This window comes from Eurytemora carolleeae, unplaced genomic scaffold (assembly GCF_000591075.1).
Source record: "Eurytemora carolleeae unplaced genomic scaffold, Eaff_2.0 scaffold1, whole genome shotgun sequence".
Lineage (NCBI taxonomy): Eukaryota > Metazoa > Arthropoda > Copepoda > Calanoida > Temoridae > Eurytemora > Eurytemora carolleeae.
In genome coordinates this window covers 594,585-614,257 of record NW_019396081.1, presented here as the reverse complement: position 1 = coordinate 614,257, position 19,673 = coordinate 594,585, and the positions used below count along the sequence as shown (strand labels likewise).

General features: G+C 32.7%; 1 protein-coding gene across 3 annotated transcripts; it reads right to left on the bottom strand.

Moving 5' to 3' along the window:
• Positions 1-1,573: 1,573 nt before the first annotated feature.
• On the bottom strand, positions 1,574-17,962 carry LOC111716637 (zinc finger and SCAN domain-containing protein 2). 3 transcript variants are annotated; one of them, XR_002768556.1, is made up of 23 exons: positions 17,695-17,962; positions 15,464-15,548; positions 14,964-15,082; positions 14,094-14,197; positions 13,336-13,406; positions 13,088-13,155; positions 10,527-10,569; positions 10,014-10,279; positions 9,610-9,685; positions 9,436-9,513; positions 9,012-9,122; positions 8,674-8,736; positions 7,969-8,040; positions 7,527-7,613; positions 7,222-7,283; positions 7,010-7,126; positions 6,377-6,490; positions 5,948-6,055; positions 5,319-5,448; positions 4,874-4,992; positions 3,241-3,307; positions 2,195-2,828; positions 1,574-1,834 (listed from the first exon to the last, which is right to left on the bottom strand). XR_002768556.1 is itself a non-coding variant. In XM_023492117.1 (22 exons), exons 1-22 carry the CDS (start codon positions 17,907-17,909, stop codon positions 2,688-2,690), a joined length of 2,316 nt encoding a protein of 771 aa, XP_023347885.1. In that variant the 5' UTR covers positions 17,910-17,962; the 3' UTR covers positions 1,574-2,687. The 3 variants fall into 3 exon arrangements, 1 of the variants encoding a protein (XP_023347885.1); XR_002768557.1 differs by having other exon boundaries at positions 2,205-2,828; XM_023492117.1 differs by having other exon boundaries at positions 1,574-2,828.
• Between the last annotated feature and the right edge of the window lie 1,711 nt (positions 17,963-19,673).

The window sequence follows — 19,673 nt, the reverse complement described above, 5'->3', positions numbered from 1 at the left end:
AGTACCGGGACTTTTGGACTGTCCCAAAGACCCAGAGTCCTAACACAATAGGGTTTATTTTTCAATCTCAGAGACCTAAAAGTCTGGGACAGTCCCAAAGACCAAGAGTCCCAACACCATCGGGTTGAAATTTTTGAATTTCAGATACCCAAAAGCCTGGGATAGTCCCGCGGATTTTGGGATTTTCCCATAAACCCGGGACTATCCCAATTTTTAGGGTTTTGACACTTGACACTCTATAGATGTTGTGAAGAAAGATCAACTATCATGTATGTGTTTAAATAAAAAGTGCAATGAAGTTTTTGAGAGGAAAGTGATGGAAAGGGTGTCTCAATAAACATGGGAATTAAGTGACGACTTTTATATCGTCTTCGATCCATGCGGCATTTTTTCATGAATACAATAATTGCAGTGTTCCAGTTTACAAATCTAATATTGAAAAAGCCTGGTCTTGAGATTTTCAAAATGAGGGCTAATATTTTTGTATCTTCAAAATTGACGGAGATATTGCAAAATTTGTACAAATTTCAATTTATTTATTGAATTAAAATTGTCTTAATATCTAATATCTTTGTCAATTTTTGAAACAGGAGAAAGGTAGAAAAGACGTACAACCTAGTTTTTATACTTTCTTTGCCATGCACAAAATATCAGAAATCAAAGGCGACTTTCAAGTTATCTCTCAATACCGATGTTAACTGGGACACCCTGTACGAATATAGATTTAGGCCGGACATGTCTGTTGATATTTCTCCATCTGTATCATCCTTCCAAAAAAAGGACGAGTCTTAGATGGCGACACGACATGAATTATAGTTTTTCTTCTCCTTAGATTAATTAGGTCTTCCAAATTCCAATGGTATACCAAATGATTTGACAAAGAAAAACAAGAATGTAGCAGCAGGGATTAAAGAATGTTTTAATGATAAAACAGTATTCTTAGTCGTCTCTGAACTCTGATCATGTGTGGGTAACTTTGTACTTTATATTTCAGCTTCAGCAAGCCACCAACCCACTGCAATTAAGAAAAATGATTTATAGTATTAACCTAATTAACAAACAGTGCACTGTGGCATTGTTTTCTAATAACTTAAGTATGAAAAGTTTTTAACCCATGATACCCCTAAAAAACTTAAATTTAAAAAAAAAAGGTTAATGGATTTCGGGGGCTACCTGTGAGATAAATAATCGTGAAAAGTGAAATCTTGAAATTGTTTTAAAGGTTTACAGACTCTCATGAACATTTTTGAGCGTTAAGGAAGACTATAGTGATCCTGAATTCAAACATAATACTTGTATTTTCATTTTCAACTAAACAAACTGCCCCTGGTAAAGGACAGAGTGCGATTTAAAAGATGGTGAACAATTTACGGAGACTCTTTTGCCAAAAAATCGTTAGTGATAAAACAAACACCGAAAGAGAGCTGATATTAACCCTCAATCAAATTTCTTATTAAGCGAGCCGTCCCTTTTAAAGTTAAGAAATCCACGGCATTACAACCACACAATTAGCACTTTTCCTTGTGAAAAATATGCATTAATCGCTTGAAAGAACAGATCAAAAATGAATTAATTAATAATAACTAAATTTATTTAACAGAATAAAAGAAAAAAATCACAATATTTTTCAACAAAGCTAATCTTTGAACAAACGCTTGGTAACAGGTTCAGAACCATATACTGTACAGCAAAGACTTAAATAAATAATTTCTTTATTCACACTAAATAAAAAGATGACTAGGAGTTCTCATGAACAAATAATACATAATTAACTGTTACTTCACGCATGCACCATCACATTTAGAATGCAACAGAATATTAAAAATTATATTTTCTGATTATTAGAACGTAGAGAAGGAGGTTTTCATTGACAAGCATTATCACCCAAAATTGAACAACAATGACAGCCGTAAGCAATTGTAAGCAACCCAATTGCTACTTTGATAGATTCCTACCAGAAACTGCAGTACACTTTTTATAAATATACTAAGGTTCGTTTCTTCTTTACCCTGAACTGAGCAAATTGACCAAAAGCGCTAATTACAGTTACGAGTCAGATCTAGCATGAAAATATAACTGGCGAAGTATTCCAGTTTCTAAAATTCTCGGTTTGTTAATTTTATTTGATACAAAAAAGAACCTATATCAAAAACATAAAACCATAAAACTGCAAAAGTTTGTCAAAATAAATAACCTTCCACTACGCTCAAATATTTGATCAGTACGTTTGTACATTTGGTTTTGGATTTAGAATTAATCTAGTTATGAACCCTTACATTCCAACTAAGATTATGATTTTATATTATGCATTATGAACGTTAACAATCACAAAAAAAAAATGATTAGAACATTATATTACAGCACTGGTTACATTGCAGAGCCCTTAAAGATATCACAAATAAAAATTTGGTAAACTAATTTTACAAATTCTTTGGTTTTGTTTTCAGATCAAATACCGTTCATTGTTTGAAGAATATACAATAAACATTATATTCAATATAATATTTTTACACATTTAACTTTAGACTAGAAAAATGTTTTAAAAGTTTCTGACTAGCTTCAACAACCTGACTAGTTTTAAAGTGATGTTTGGATTAATTCAGTCTTTGTTCAAAACGTTTTATATGTACAAAAAAAATTTACTCGTCCCACTTTGTTGGTAAATGTGCGCCCAACTTTTATCCTATTTATCTTCCTAAGGACTGTAGGCTTTCCTTTGTAAAGCCATGAACTCCCATGAGATGAATATCAGCGTTCTGTTTTCGTTTAAAATCCTTTCCGCAAATGTGACAATTCCGATGGGTGTGCAGCTTCATATGAGCGTCAAACTGAAGAAAATATATGTTGGAATGAATTACTTATTCTGAAGGTGTGTGCCTTTTGTTACAACAGTTTTTGCCTTCACTCCACTTTTACTACTTTGGCGGGTTGTTATACTAATCTGTCCCTTGGGATAGTTTAGTCAAATTATACAAATTCTTTTTAAGCAAATAATTTAACGAGAGAGATGGGGGGGGGTCACTTACTTTGATCTTATCTTATGTTTATATAAATATTAACTTTTTTAGTAAATAAAATTTATTTTTGGAGAAAAAGAAACAAAAACTTCCCAGCTGATATCCAATTTGTTTTTGTCTCTCTAAAAAGTTTCAAAATCATACCGGTGTGTGGGGGACGGGGGTGGGGCCTGGGGCTTATTTTTCACTCAATATAACCCTGAAATAATTCAAAAAAGGTAACCTGATACTGTTTGGCAAATGTTTTAGAGCATCCATCTTTATCACACTTAAAGTTGGTACTGTGCTTTCTAAAATAGGGATAAATAGTTAAAGGGACTGTTAACATAAATTCATGTGGCCATTTATATCATAGAATGATATGTACAGTAGTACCCTTTAAACATATTAACTAAGCAACAATAAGGAAGATATCGTCGTTTTTCTATGAAGCCAATATTAAAGAAAACTACAATGAAAAATAATCAATTTTTAGGTTTATAGGGTGCTGATTTGAATCTAATATGCCACTTTATAAATGAAAAGTCATTTAAAATCAGGTTTAAAGCTAATTTTAAAAAAACAATACTTTTCCACTTTGAACCAATCCTAGAGATACGCTTTCCTTTTAAGGGACTTCAAGTGTCATTTTAAGTAAACCTCCATGCAAAGATGGCAATGCCCGATTTACAACTGTTCCCTTAAAACCTTCGAATTTTCTTCGAGAACTCCCTGTTCATATCTCTAAATAACGAATATCCGTAATTCCGGAGTGTACGCTAGTGTGCAGTGTGAACTCAACTCAGCTAAAGATCTTTGTGTTCCTCGGATATAAAATATTTCACGGTCCGAGGAGTGTACGCTAGTGTACAGTGTGAACTCAACTCAGCTAAAGATCTTTGTGTTCCTCGGATATGCATATAGAATATTTCACGGTCCGAGGAGTGTACGCTAGTGTACAGTGTGAACTCAACTCAGCTAAAGATCTTTGTGTTCCTCGGATATAGAATATTTCACGGTCCGAGGAGTGTACGCTAGTGTACAGTGTGAACTCAACTCAGCTAAAGATCTTTGTGTTCCTCGGATAAGATATTTCACGGTCCGAGGAGGTTTTCAAATATTCACTTCTTGAAAGTAATTATAAATACTTCAATCTAAAACAACTTGTCAAGTTTTCATTAGTATCCAGCGTTTTTGTAGATTTATGAGAATTAAGAAAATGTCCTTCGTCCCTTGATCAGTTATAAGTTTAGACGGTTTAGAGGTCCCCTTTAATGTTTTTTTCTACAACTAAAAAAAGATATAAAATCCTACTTTATCCTGTCGATGTTCAGTAACAAATAAACTCTGTATACATCAAGGCTGTACAAAAAAAAAACTTTTTTTACGATGCATGTTTTTTTCTGATTAATTAATGATTTTAGACATCTATCTCCAGAAGTGTGTTCTATTAAAGGAAACTAGAGGTTGCTCTGATGTTCGTGGAAGATTTTGTTTTGGAATTATTCTGATGAAAATCATATCTTATTTTCATTGTTAAAAAAATCAGTTAAAATATATATTTTTTTTACATACTTAGTTTAGAAATGTTCTTAGTGTCCAAAGCTTCTATGCAGTTTTATGTAATGCAATTTTTGTCTATGCAAATACGTTGCAGCACTAAGTCCAATATAGATTTTCTCAATATTGCTAGGTTTAATGAAGACAAATTTATTCAAATTTTGACTTCACGTGAAAAAGCGGCTTGGACAAGAGGTTACAACAAAACAATGCAAACATTTCAACAAAAATCTTATTTGCATGAGTTGCATCAGAGTTTTACAAAAATTTGATACTCCATCACCAACCGTTTGTGTGACACCCTGTATAGTGTTTACCTTGCAAGATGTCTCCTAAGTGCGGTGAGTGCAAACATGATTGGAATATCACACATGTGACAAGGATACTTCGGAGGTTCTTTTCGTTCCTTCTTTTCTTGGTTCTTATTTCCGGTTTTCTGAAAAAAATAGATTCAGGTTTATTCATTTCCTACTTTTGTAATGTTTTTAATCCCCCCTCTTCATATTTGTTTACTCTTGCCAACGTAGTCATATGTGATCATTAAATTAAAGAAAGTCATAATCGTTGAAGCTCATTATCCATCACCCCTTTTTATAGTAAAAGATTAGATTAGAGTTACTTTTAGAAAATTCACAACTCTGTTAATTTAAAATGGGTTGTATTTCGAGAAATGGCAAAATCTTTAAATTAAGGATTACTTAACAGTGGCTAAATGCACATCCGAGATTTTAATGCATTATACAAAGGTCTCAGTGATCTCACCTTCTTTTCCGTTTTCTGTTCATGATGGGCTTTAGAGTGATGTCTTAAATTCTTTTCGTTCTTGAAAAATTTTAGACAATCCTCACACTGAAAGCTGTCATTGTCCTTGTGTCTCTGCTCGTGCCTTTCTCTGTAATTATTAAGTTAGATGACTGTAAATTTTGGTTTATATCATAATAACGGCCATAAGGGCAAAAAACAAAAGACAAACTCTTTTCTTACTCTCACAACTTGTAAAAGTTTGCACTGTAATCAGACCCATTTCACTTATGCAGTCAATTTAAGCTACCGGTAAAGGATAAGTACCTTTGCGATATACTGTCTAGTGGTATGAAAGGTTAAAGTACCTATGGGATATACTGTCTAGGGGTATGGAAGGCTTTTAAGTACCTATGGGAAATATTTCTAGGGGTATGGAAAGATAACGTACCTATGGGATATACTGTCTAGGGGTGTGGAAGGATAAAGTACCTATGGGATATACTGTCTAGGGGTATGGAAGGATAAAGTACCTATGGGAAACTATCTAGGGGTATGGAAGGATAAAGTACCTATGGGATACTGTCTAGTGGTATTGAAGGATAAAGTACCTATGGGATACTGTCTAGGGGTATTGAAGGATAAAGTACCTATGGGAAATACTGTCAAAGATGATTCCGCAAAAAGAGCATCTATAGGCGATTCGTTCACTAGGCGCCATATGGGTCAATTTGTGTTTATCCAGCTCACGGTCAAACCTTAAACATATTCATCGTACAGCTGACATCAAAACTGTGGATCTAGTGATTAACGTTTGAGCCTTAAATATGTGTGATTTGTCGATTGATAATTTTAAATTTGCTGTTTAAGTCGATGAAAAAAGTGAATAAAATGTTACACTACATTAATTATAAATCATAGCAAATCTGGAAAGCAATAATATAATTTCGACTAGATCCTTTCTAGTGAATTAAAATAAACCTGCAATTTCCCTGCACTTTCGTGAATAAAACTTATTTTGATTTTCTATTTTCCAAAAATAATACTTCGGATTCCCCAAGTGTGTTATACTCACAAACCTGAAAGGTCTACCACATATATCACACTCTAGCTTGTATGGGTTCTCACTGTGCTGCGCTCTCTCGTGTTTCATCCTCCCTCCGTATGATGCAAATATAGCTCCGCACTTCCATCTTAATAATTTTTAGTTTTACTAATTAATATAATGAATTAAGTCTATTCGCATTATCGTAAAACTAAGATATTCCTTTCAAACTCAAATCAAAACACAACATCAAATTTTTATAAATAAATAAAGTAATTTTCACTTTTCAGTAAAAAAAATTGGTTCTTATTTTAAAGGAAAGAAATTTTGCAAACTTGCAGGTTAGACAGGCCTAGCTTTTTACGACGATGTTCAAACTATAAGAAATATAAAAACAATTAATTCATGAAAAAAAATTGATAGAACTCGCATCAAATGCACAATTGTTTAGTTAAAGGATAAAGGAAGTATTAATCATGAAACAAATACACCCCTCAACCCTGAAAAGATACGAGAGATACTGTACTTAAAAAGTTAAAATTAGTTTGGACAACTAAAAGATATTTTAAATTACAAATAAAAAGGTTACAAGGGATTCAGATCCGTAGATATAGGACAGATCAAAAAGGATTCGGGATCAAAGGCAGTTTTAACTTTAAGACTTTACCTGCAAGCATGAGGCTTAATGCCTGTATGGCTGTACAGATGACGCTTCATGTGACCGTGAACAAAAAAGCGTTCTCCACAGACCTCACAAGAATATCTCATATCTCCAGTATGTTTTCTGCAGAAAATAAATTAAATATAGAATTTTTTACATTTTATCTTTTTAATTAATTTTTTTTAATTCAATGCATCGCCGTGTAATTGACAAGCTACCTGAAATGTTCTTTAAGATGTTGACGTTTTCCATACTCCTTACCACAGCCCGGAAACTCGCACTTAAAAATAAAACTTTCTTTAAGATCGACTTTTACTAAGTTTCCCCCCAAAAAATCAACTGATGATTTCTTCTTTTTCACTCTAAGGTTTTTAATTGTTCTTGGGGATTCTAAACAAACATATTACCAAATAATATTTTTGTATTACAAATTAGTTATTTTAGTGTCGATAGACTTCCCATCACGCCAAATAACCATTGAGTATATTCATTGATTATGGACGAATTATTAGAACCATCAAACCTTGTATTTATCGTCAGCTCCGTCCAAGTCCTCTATTTCTCTTCTGGTTGGTTCTCGATGAACGCTTCTCACGTGATCTCGTAAACTCTTAATTATCATCATTATGTAAAAAACTTTAATCAACTACTAACAATATGCCTTATCTATTTATTATGCGAGACCTGGCTCCGGGTTGGTTTTTGGCCTGGAAGGAAATAAAAAATGTACTCCCTGAATTAATCTAAAATTCGCAGATGAAATCGAGAAACATTTGTGAAGTTTATTTCTTTATGTATTATGTTATGTAATTAAATTAACATTTTCTGAGTCTGAAATCTTTGCAACTAGATATCAGGTAACATAGATAAAGGGATTTGAAGTTTGAAGCGATTGATCAATTTGAACTAAAACCTAGTCCACATATTTTTATACTCCATTATTTTGTATCCGTTAGAAATATTACCTTGCTTTCTTTAAACTTGAGTACACACTCCTTGTAAATACAGATGTATGGCATGGGGGCATTATGGACAGCCTAAATAAAATATTAAAGTTATAAGGTTCAATATGAAGGATATTCTACTAACCAATGAAAATCAGTGGTTGCCGTCTTCGTACTTAATTTTAATAAAAAACGCCGGTAAAAATAGTTTAATTTGTACCTATATATCAATACCAATCTGAAAACATGTCCCGGAGCTTTAATTTAGATTATCGTTATTCGTTAATCTTGAAACCTTTGTTCTTGATATGCTATGTTGGCACTTTTAAGTGTATGGATAAATTAAAGTTATCATTACAGGGTATGACCACCAAAGAATGTAAGAGGGTTTAAAATAATCCATAGGTCTGCAAAACATGGAGATTGTGGTTGAACCTGTGAGTCACAGCACAAAAGAATAGAATATATATTAGAGTGGAATTTAGACAATCCCTCGGTACAACAAAATGGCCGTTTTACACTTTTTTCTATTAAATTCCACTCTAATGTATATTCTATTCTCTTTGATCACAGCACAAAAGCTCCACCTTGAGGGCAAATTTTTCAGAGATAAAGCAGCTACACTAACGAAGTTTTTTTGTTTATTGCTGCAAGGCTACAATAAAAAGTTTAAAAAAACTTGGCAATTAAAAAATGACTAAACAATTTGTTTACTTAAAAACTTACCTTAAGGTGTCTGTACAAGTTGTTGGTTCTAGTAAAAGTTGTTTTACAAGACTTATACGGACACTGAAAATATAATAAAGATGATTCGAGCGTCCATTGAGCGTTCAGCTTTGGTTTACTAGTTCATTAACAAAAAGCTGGTTTAGGATTGACGTATATTTTTTTCTTTTCTTTGAAATAATACATTTTTTGATCAGTAAGAAATAATTAAATAACAAAAATGACGCATTTAACCTTTTGCTTCCAAAAAAAGACATCAACATTTTTTTGTGGTGCGTTTTCTTTCAGATTAACAATTGTGTCTTGAATATCCGACACTTTTTAAAGTTAAAGCTTACCTTGAGGGTGCGGACAGGTATGTCATGTAGCTTGATGTGTCTAATGATAAACGTTGACTTGATATGTTTCATACATTTAGGACATCTAGAGTAGTCACCAAACGTTTCAATCTATCAGAAAAAAAACAAGCTTAGCTATTTTGTAGTAAGAAAAATTCATAATAATTTAGCCTCTTCATGTAAAACTGTAGGGTTTACAAATCAAGGAGTGGAAATCTTTACACATGAGGGGGCATTGAGCCGTTACACTTTACCACGTGACTCAAATACAAGCTTTGCTAACAATCCTTTATTTGGAAAAGAAGGTCTCTTATTTCAAGCTGAGATGTTGTTCTTCTAAGCAGTGTAAATGCATGCAAATATCAAAGTGATTCACTTTGTGCAAATATGGACCGGTAGAAATCTACGAAAACTTTTCACCAACCTGAAATCCTCCAATATCAACTATCTTTATATCTTCGAAGTTAATATCATTTTCTCCCATCTCCACCTTTAACTCAGACTAAAAAAATAAACCATGATATTGGTTTAATCTATAGAACTTTTCTAGAATGTTTGTTAAAATAAATTTTAGTTCTATTTTTAGAATTTTAAAAACCTGGTCCAAGGAATCCTCATCATCTACATCCAGTATTCTTAGGTTGTCTTTGATATCCTCAAGATCAGGACTCAAACTAAATATAAAAACACCATCAGAATCATGACTAATACTGGAGGAACTTAAAGATCTTTTTAAAAGCTGGATTATACAGGTTAACATATTCGAAAAAATTGTAAATTAAAGGGCAGATAGACGTAATTTCAAGTTAGTTTTTATTTATAAATGTTTGCAGGGTACCTTTCTTCAAATGGAAGTCATTTGAAATTACAACTACCCTTTTAAAATATTTTGGTTCTAACCCCCCCCCCCCCCCCCTACCCAAAAAAACCTAATTCCAAGTAACATGTTTTTAATCCTTTCACGAGCAATTATAGGTTTTATAATTAAATGTTTAAACAAACCTGTGCACTCTTCTCCTGCCTTTAATAGTGAAATCCTCATCATCAAAATCGTCGTCGTCGTCATCATCATCATCATCATTATGCTCCTCCTGCGCATCATCTTCATCTGTATCATCATTCTCGGGATCGCTCTCATCATCTTCACCTGGTGAATTAGACTTGCCCTCATGAGACTCTGGGTCATCAATATCCTCGTCAGTATCCTCGGCCTCTTGGAGTTTACTCTTCTCTCGACCAGATCTAACACGACTCAATGAACCAGGTTTCTAGACCCAGATATTTCATATTTAACCGAGAAATAAAACAACAAAAACCGTAGAAGTGGATTACAGGACAAAAGCAGGGCAAATGGAAAATATTTTAAATTAAAATCTCTTAACACTTTTGATAGAATATCTAATTTGTCTCTTTAAGACGGTTAAATGAAGAACATTTTAGAAAAATTCGTTCAAGATACGCGTATTTGAATAAAAAAATGTTAGGAATATCAGTTCATAAAATATCTTTGTTTTCCTTCTGATGCTCCTCCACAACTCTATAGTTCTTACTCCAATCTCTAAATTTAAAAAAACCGATAATAAACCAACGCAAAACTAGCAGTGAAAAAAAATATCGCTATCATTTGATTTTGTCAAACATATTCCATTTCCCCCCCTGATGTTTTCAAACTCATTTTTTTCGATTTCAAATATTAGCCTTTTGGCCTCTAGAATCGAGAATTAGAAACCTTTGGCCTTCCCAATCAAGAAATATTAACCTATTAGGAATTGGTTTGTGGGGTTTTTTCCCCCCCCCCCCCCTAGAATCCTGGAGGTAATTACCCCCCCCCAGAATTTGTTTTTAAAAAAAGGTTGATTTTAAAATAGAATATCTTTAAAATTTGCACGAAAATAATTTAAATGTGCAGATACTTCAGATATTTCAGATTTTAAGTCAACATATTCGATATTATTCTAAATTCTAAAGTAATAGTCAATGTCAATACAATTAGATGTTTTTTTAATAGAAAAAAGGGTATGGGCCAGAAGAAAACATTTTTACTTCTAAATAATGTCATTTCCATATTAGATGTATTTAAGATCTTAGCATACTACATAGACGACGACGAAGAAAATTTTAGAAATTAGAAATTAGCAGAGGTGCAACTAATGGGGGGGCGGCCGGGCACGCGCCCTCCCCTAGCACCTGAGAGGGGGGGCGCGCCCCCTCATGCAGAATGATAAGAAAGACTGGCGAATATCATTATCACAGGAGTCAGGAATAATAAAACCAATAGAGTTATTGTAGAAATTGTATTCTTCTAGGGTTAGTTTAAAAAAAATAAAATCTTTCTGAATCCTCAAGGCTAAAGGCTATTGTAAAAATTTAATGTAAAAAAGTTCCGAACTGTATTCAAACTATGATTTTTTTTGGTAAAATATTCTAAGTTTGAAATATCAAAGGTTTACACCACTCGGTGCAAAGATTTAGGGATTAGAATATTTGAGTTTGTGCCAAAAACTCAGTTCCAAATCTAGAGAACATTCTGAGACTGAGCCAGACAAACTTCTAACTGATAATCATATTTGATAACTGTAAAGTGTTAATCTTTTTGAAAGAACTTCTATAAAATCGAAAATGACATAAGATTATGAATGTTGGTTAGAATGATCAATCATAAATTCAATAACTTCAGGAGAAAACGTAACATTATCTGTTCTTTTTCCATGTAGATGATTAAAATTATATATATATTTTGATGTGTTTTTTTCAGAATATATAAATGATTATTTCTTAATTATATCTGTAATTAAACATGGTATTTAACAAATTTTCTTTGGCGCTCCGCGCACACATGAAAAGAATTGATTGACTCATATCGTTAATTTTACAGTTGTTGAAAATATAAATTTTTAAAAAACACTCGAAAAAAAGCTATTTAAATTGAACACAGCCAAATCTCAATGCAACAACTGAAAATTTCCTTTTTTCGACATTAAACCTTTAAAAAAGCACTTTATTTTGAAAAAATTTTCTAAATGGGGGGGGGGGGTAAGCCCCCCTTACACCCCCCACAGACCATTACAAAATAATATTTTGCCCCCCCCTTAGCAAAAGTGCTAGTTGCGCCTCTGGAAATTAGAATAAAACAAAGCCAATATTTTTTCAAAGTTTTGCAGAGTAGCTTTTCTAAAGATTTAAAAAAGTAACATCTTTTTCCTCTTAGAGTAAAACTATTTGTTATGTTACTAAAAATAAATTCATTTTTTTACAGATCTTTGTAGTTGATGTAAAATGAATGACTATAATGAATATAAAACAAGGTGAAAGCTGAAAGATAAAAATGAAGCCTTTATTTGATAGAGTTTGTAAATGCCAAAAATGAGTGGAAAATGCAAATCAAACCCAACTAAAACCAATAATTTGATATACACCATGATATTTTTCTAGGGGGGTAAAAAAAATTCTAGGGGGGTAAAAAATCCTTATTTACAGAATCAAGAAATATTAATGGGCATTGACGTTCTCAATAAAGAAATATAAACCTTTTGCCCTCCAGAATCAAGAAACATTAACCTATTTTGGACTACTACCCATCAAGAAATATTAACCCAATGACCTCCAGAATCAAAAAATATTAACCTATTGGCCTCCAGAATCAAGAAATATTAATGAGCATTGACCTCCTCAATAAAGAAATATAAACCTTTTGGCCTCCAGAATCAAGTAACATTAACCTATTTTGGCCTACTACCCATCAAGAAATATTAACCCAATGACCTCCAGAATCAAGAAATATTAACCTATTGGCCTCCAGAATCAAGAAATATTAGTGGGCATTGACCTCGTCAATAAAGAAATATAAACATTTTGGCCTCAAGAATCAAGAAACATTAACCTATTTTGGCCTACTACCCATCAAGAAATATTAACCCAATGACCTCCAGAATCAAGAGATATTAACCTATTGGCCTCCAGAATCAAGAAATATTAATGGGCATTGACCTCCTCAATAAAGAAATATAAACCTTTTGGCCTCCAGAATCAAGCAACATTAACGTATTTTGGCCTACTACCCATCAAGAAATATTAACCTATTGGCCTCCAAAATCTCTTGTTCTGCCACTATCTCCCAGTCCGGGTTTATTTCTTCCTTGAAAACCTGAAATATTCTTTTAATTAAAAACTTTGAAAGGATTAATTATAAAAATTTGTTCATATCAGACAAATATTGTGGAATGTGGACTTGTATTCTGGTAAGGCATGTATTGAACATTTTTGTAATATTGTATAACTTTAAAATAACGAATTTATCTGCTATGGTTGAGCTGGGTTGGTATACCTGTATGTGATCACTGCTATTAACAATCTTCTCCTTTTCCTTTTGGTAGTTTATTGGCCAGTAATTATCAACTAAATTATAAAATTTCAAAAAATTTCAAACTTTTTAATCTACGAATTTCTACAATGATTTCCATTTTTCCGATAAAGAAATCGAACAACACATTATACTTGAAGGGGTTACTTCATTATTCAACTTTTTTGGGTATTATTGCAGAATACAGATATTTTAAATACTAGGCTTTTTAGGACGCTTCGCGCCCATCTTCTATTTAAATTGTGAACATGTTCTTTTTGTTAACATTTTAAAACAAAGAAAAAATTTTTGCGGATTTTTAAAAAAAATGCGCTGATTTTTAAGAATTAAATTTTTTTTCACAAAATTAAAAACATTTAAAACACATTTTTATTTTTATCATTCATAAACCTTCGGACTGTGGTCACGTGATATCCCACAAAAAATTTGGGCCCTATCGGTTCAGCCGTTTTGACGTTTATTGGATACAAACAAACAAACAGACACCCAGACAGACAAGCCAAATTTATATATATTGATGAAATTGTATTTCTAACAATTCAACGTTCAAAGAGAATAAGAACCGGAAAACATTTATATAAAAGCTAAAATCTGTCAAATAGACTTTATTTATTAAATATCACCATTTTCATATACATTTTTGGTCAATATTTTCAAAGATGTTTTTTAGTTTTTCCACTTAAAACCTGATCATGTAATTAGAGATCAAATATGGAATTTACCTTTTTCAAGAAGCATAACTGGTTTCTTAGATAAATCTATTTTACATATTTCCGGATCAAAGTGAAGGCGAACCATCTCCTGTACTGTCAAATACTTGCCAAACCTTATTCAAAATATCAAATATTTTAACTTTATTTCTTGGGTAAAAAATATTTTCAATGGAATAATAAAAATAAAATTTCTAAATTTTTAATAAAAAAATGGAATTTAAAGTTGAGAAGAAGACGCCATTCGAAAGCGGTTCTAACAAGTTCTTTGGCTTATGTTGTTTTCAAGCCAAATTTGAACATTTTGATTAAAACTTGAAAACCTTGAGACATAAATTATATAAAAATAACTTTTTGCGTTAGAAGAGTGAAAAATTAAGAATAATTACTAAGGTTACTACTTAATAGACTTTTATAGCGCTTTTAAGTAATTTATCTTATAACTGTTTCTTTTCAAGTCACCTTTTACTTCACTCTCTAAAACCAAATTTTCGCGGCTTTTTTGTTTAAATAGTGGATTTTCAAAAATAAGATATGTCGATATTTTTTCCAGGCAATTTCGACTTATTCCATTTCTTGGGTTATGAAAGTTGCCAGACAAAAATTGTGTCCGATCTGTTTGGCAATTTAAACGTATATAGAATACAAACAAACAGAGAGACGGTCGAAATTTATATTATCCAATGTATATTTATAAGTTGAACCTTAATATTTTTTTCGGTGCTATTTGATGAAAAAATTTGCTAATTATTACAGAATATAATCTTCTGTGAGCAAAGTCTTATTCAATATACCTATTTTTCGTAAAGTAAATAAACAAATTCTTAAATCCAGAAAATAAGTAAATAAAAATATTATATTGTGAAATCCAAAAAACCTTACCCATCCTGATTATTATTTTTTCCAGGCGCGTAACAGCTTCTTGGATATTTATCTTTTCCATGATCTACTTCATCAGAACCTTCTATGTCTATGGGTTCATCCTTGATATCTAACTCATCCTTGACAAAATTAGACCTAAAGCTTTACTTATTGTTATATATAGAAATATGCTCGCAAAGAAAAACAAGGGCCATGGTCTGGGCATTCATCAACATTAACGCCAACTACATTTTTAGTCGTTTTGACAGTTTTGTCATAATCTGGTAGTCTTGTCCAATGTCCATTGTATAATTCAATTGAGTCAAATATGATTCTATTAAATGTTATTCAACCCCCCCCCCCTTCCCAAACTTTGCCTTATCTCCTGACATACAAACTTGTCCGTCAAAGTATAACGTACTCCCGATATCTACATTGCTAATGCTTGCCAATCGTAACATGCTCTAACCTTCTAAAAAAGGCTAAACTCTGTCATCAATTAATCCTGATCCTAGGCTTACTTGAGAAAATGTTGGTTGCTCTTGAACAATGTCTGCTTCAAGTTTGATCTGTGGTAGTTCATCAGCATTCACAAGGAACTCAGACCTCGAAAAATACAAGTTTAGACAAGGGATCAATAAAATTCAATTTGACACTTGCACAAGGTCTAATATTGAATTTAAATTCGTGTATTTTGAGTTATCTTATACCCATTTTTACATGTTAATAAACTGTTGTTAGAAAAAAGGGTAAAAATTTGAAGTAATTGACAACTACCGATCCACAGGTATAGATGGGCGTCTTTTTTTGAACGAACGAAAATTTTTGTGAAAAAGGGTGTCGTTCAGAAAAAACGAACAATGGACGATCACATGTATGGTTCAGATAAATTAAAAGATTATCGTTTTTTAAAACGACCGAAAAAAACGGATGATTTAAAATCGTTCGAACGATATTGAACGTTCAAAGGACGATTTTGTTCGTTTTTTCCTGAATGAACGAATTTTACGAAAAATAAAAAAACTATAGTATTTTCTCTGAACGGGCGATTTTACTGAACGATTGTTAAGTGAGAAAACAAACGAAATAGATGGAAAATAAACGAACGAAAGCAATTTTTTTGAACTATTGAAAAAACGAACGAAATGGGCCGTTCATGAAGGATTAACAAAAGAAATGAAGGAAAAAACGAACGCGCCCATCTCTATCCACATTTCACAGACTTTTCTTTCGCATCTGCAAAAGAGCCAAGGGAGGGGGGGTAGGCAGTTGGATATTTTAGAGGCTGAGATAATTATATTTTTGCCTTGCGTATGTCTTGATTTCATTATGATAATGAACTTAATTAATGTATTCTGATTTTTTGCTATAAATCGACTCATTTGGACACTAAACACTTTTAATTGTCTTAAAAATCAAATGTTTTATAACATAAGCACAAAAATATACTTAAATTTGTTCTTATTGCAGCAACAAAGGTATGTCTAAAATTCACATTATAGTTGTATAGAAGATTTTGATGAAAATAAGATTAGACCAGAAAAAAAGAAAAATTGAAGAATTAAGTTAACACGCAAAAACAATTAATTTCTTGAAAATTTTGTAATTTGATCTGTTTCGGTTAGTCGATGTACAATGTACATTATCATACAACACTGCACAATTCGACATACATAATTATCCTCTTCCAACACACAAACGATTTTGTTTTCTTGGTTCATAAAATGGTGATTGGTGATATCAACAGCAATTCTAAAATAGATCTTAAAGGGACTTTAAGTGTAGTCACAAATTATCCTCCATGCAAAGATGCCTGATTCACAACGGTACCCTAGAGATTTTTATCTGAATAAAAATTTGTTCTAGTATGTAGTAGAAATGCGCAAGTCAATTTTGCAGAGAACCTAGAATTGAAATTAATCAATAACATGTCACTTTAAATTCGAGATGCTATAGACCAAATCATAATCATTTATATATAATAAAAGTTATTTAAGCTAAATAGCAATTGTAGCAATCGATGTTGACGTAAAAAGATTGATTAATGGATGTAAGCTATAAAGTAGCAAGGCTGAAAAATGCATCACTAACAATTGAGGACATATTGAATGAAAAAGATTATATTAAAATAGAGCGCATGACAAATTAACAGTTTTATTCACTTCTATACTTGAAACCTGATATTTTAATTTATCTGAATAAATATGTGAATGCAGAGATATATTTTAAATAAGTGTAGGTCTTTAAACCACTAAATGGTATCTATTAATAGAAAATGTCGAATTTTCAGACTTGCAGTAAAATTCGAACAAAGATTAAAGCTTTACTTCTGTTAATCAAAAAACGTTCGTAGGAATGAAGAGACTAAAATGGGGGGGGGATGAATTAGGCCGGCTCTGCCCTATAGACCCCCCCCCCCCCCACACCTTTAGTACAAGACCCATGTTCAACAATATTCATAACATCGATTTTGTATTAATTCAGGGTTTTGAAAGGTTGATCGACCATGTATAGGCCCTGTCCAAGCGTTGCAGCGAGAATGCTGATAGGACCGGGCCCTGCGATAAGGACTGGCTAGTAAGACGAGCACCGCGGCTAGGGTTGACCATGAAGCTGTCTGTACAAAATTGATAGGAGAGAGGGGGTGGTCAAATAGCGTTCCCCAGTAAATTCTGAATTTGCTAGGAAACGCTGTTTGACCCCCCCCCCTCTCTCCCGCATGTACCTGGTACCATTATAATAAATTTTTCACCTTTGATTTGTTGCTCCTGGATCTTCTTTATTATCTGAACCATATTCTTTATTATCGTCCGTGTTGTTGTTAAACACATCTCCGTCGTCAACCTCCATTTTATATTCCTCATTTTCTCCATTCTCCTCATTCTCCACAAAACCATCCTCAGGATGTTTAATAGCTGTAACACCATTATTGTTCAAAGAACTTGAACGTACGAATGTTGACATCATGTACAAAATTATATTTACAATTTGCGTCTTGTTTAACAAACGTGATTCACATTATATCTGAAAAATGCGTATGAAGTTACGGTAATCTTAAGACTTAACAACTGACAACGTCTTTCCTTTCTGCTTTCCCATTAGCAACTCAGCCTATATAATTGAGACAGGCACCAGCTTTTTTTATTTAATATTCTTCTCTCATTCACTTAAACATTCCTAACTGGAACATTTATATCCAAATCAATGATTCTAATTTCTAATCCTAATAGACGTATGCAGTAGTTCACTTCATTTAATCAAATCATGTGCACTCTGGAAAATATTTTTGCAGTTTAAGTTTATCATGCGTGTTTTAACTGAAAAAGGACTATCTATACTTAAACAAAAAATGCTTTGGACAAATGAGTTATTGACAATCAATGATTGACTTACTGGGGTTGAGGAAGACTGTGAGACTTCAAAGACCAACTCTAAAATATGAAAAATCTCACCTAAAGTACTAAAAAAAATCCTGAAAAATCTAAGACAGAACTAGTCAATTCAAGCAATTATTACCAAAAATAACATTGGATTTTTGTAAAAATATGGATAATTGATCATTTTCAGACTTAAATAACATATATTATTTAGTATTAATTTATCATGCGTCAAATCTGTGTACTGCAGTGGGAGGAGATCAATACAAGGAATTTCGGGGCAACGCATCATTTTTGGGGGAAAGGGCCCAAAAGGTGGAATAAGAATATATTGCTATTGTATTTTCCATATTGACCAGAAAGCCAAAAATTTTAAGTATTCGCTCTAACTTGATATATTAACTTAATTTTTGTTGGAATGTAATATCAAATCAGAGCTGTGGTCCTTTCCCTTTAACTCCTGTGGGGGCACTGGGTTTGTTTACATTCCACCCAGTCCCATTGTACAAGCCATAATATGCGTATATCTGAGTTGGGCGTTCCTGTATATAGTTCCATGTGTGATCCTATGAAAAATTTGTTTTGGCCAGTTCTTAATTTTTATCGTTTTCTGCTCATTGACACTATTGATTATCTTTTAAAAATTTCACTAGGACGGACCCCAAATACCGGTTCGGGTATATTCCTAGAGAACGATTTTTGGATCCCCCCCGCCCCCGTCCCCCTCCCTCCTCTCAATTTTGTACATGGATCTTATTTGTTAGACATGGATATAATTGACCATGTGGCCACAGCGCTCGGCCCCCTAGCCTGTCCAAGCCGCAGCGCTCGGCCAAGTAAGTGTCTTAACTAACCTAACCCGGGGCCGCAGCGCTCGTCCCAGAAAGTGTCTTAACCTAACCTAACCCTAAATAATAATAAATAAATATTAATTTAATAAATCGTTCTCTATGAATATACCCAAACACTCTTTCGTTAAAGACACAAATACATGACGTTTCCGCCCCCGTATAAATCTAAGTGCAAGTTACTTGGCAACATTCTGGAGGGGTGAGTACATCTGTACGCAACGTACACAGAACTTAGTACATACTACATATTACATTCTCAGCTGATCCCAACATAATTTTTTAACGAGCAAACATATGTTAAAGCATTTTTACTTAACCCAAACCAGGATTGTATACCTTTGACAAAAACACTTTAAAAAAATCAGTTTCTTATAATATTTTTTTCAGAATTAAGTGCCTGAAGTAAAAGTGCCATAAAAACAAAGAGAATAGAATATATATTAGAGTGGAATTTAATAGAAAAAAGTGTAAAAAAGCCATTTTGTTGTACTGTTTCCATACTG

Excerpts from the sequence above, each read along its gene's own strand:
- LOC111716637 (XM_023492117.1), bottom strand. The coding sequence starts at position 17,909 with ATGATGTCAACATTCGTACGTTCAAGTTCTTTGAACAATAATGGTGTT. Across the intron at positions 15,083-15,463 it reads AGCAACCAACATTTTCTCAA|GATGAGTTAGATATCAAGGA; the intron begins GTAAGCCTAGGA and ends AATTTTGTCAAG. Across the intron at positions 10,570-13,087 it reads GAGATTTTGGAGGCCAATAG|AGATTGGAGTAAGAACTATA; the intron begins GTTAATATTTCT and ends TTTTAAATTTAG.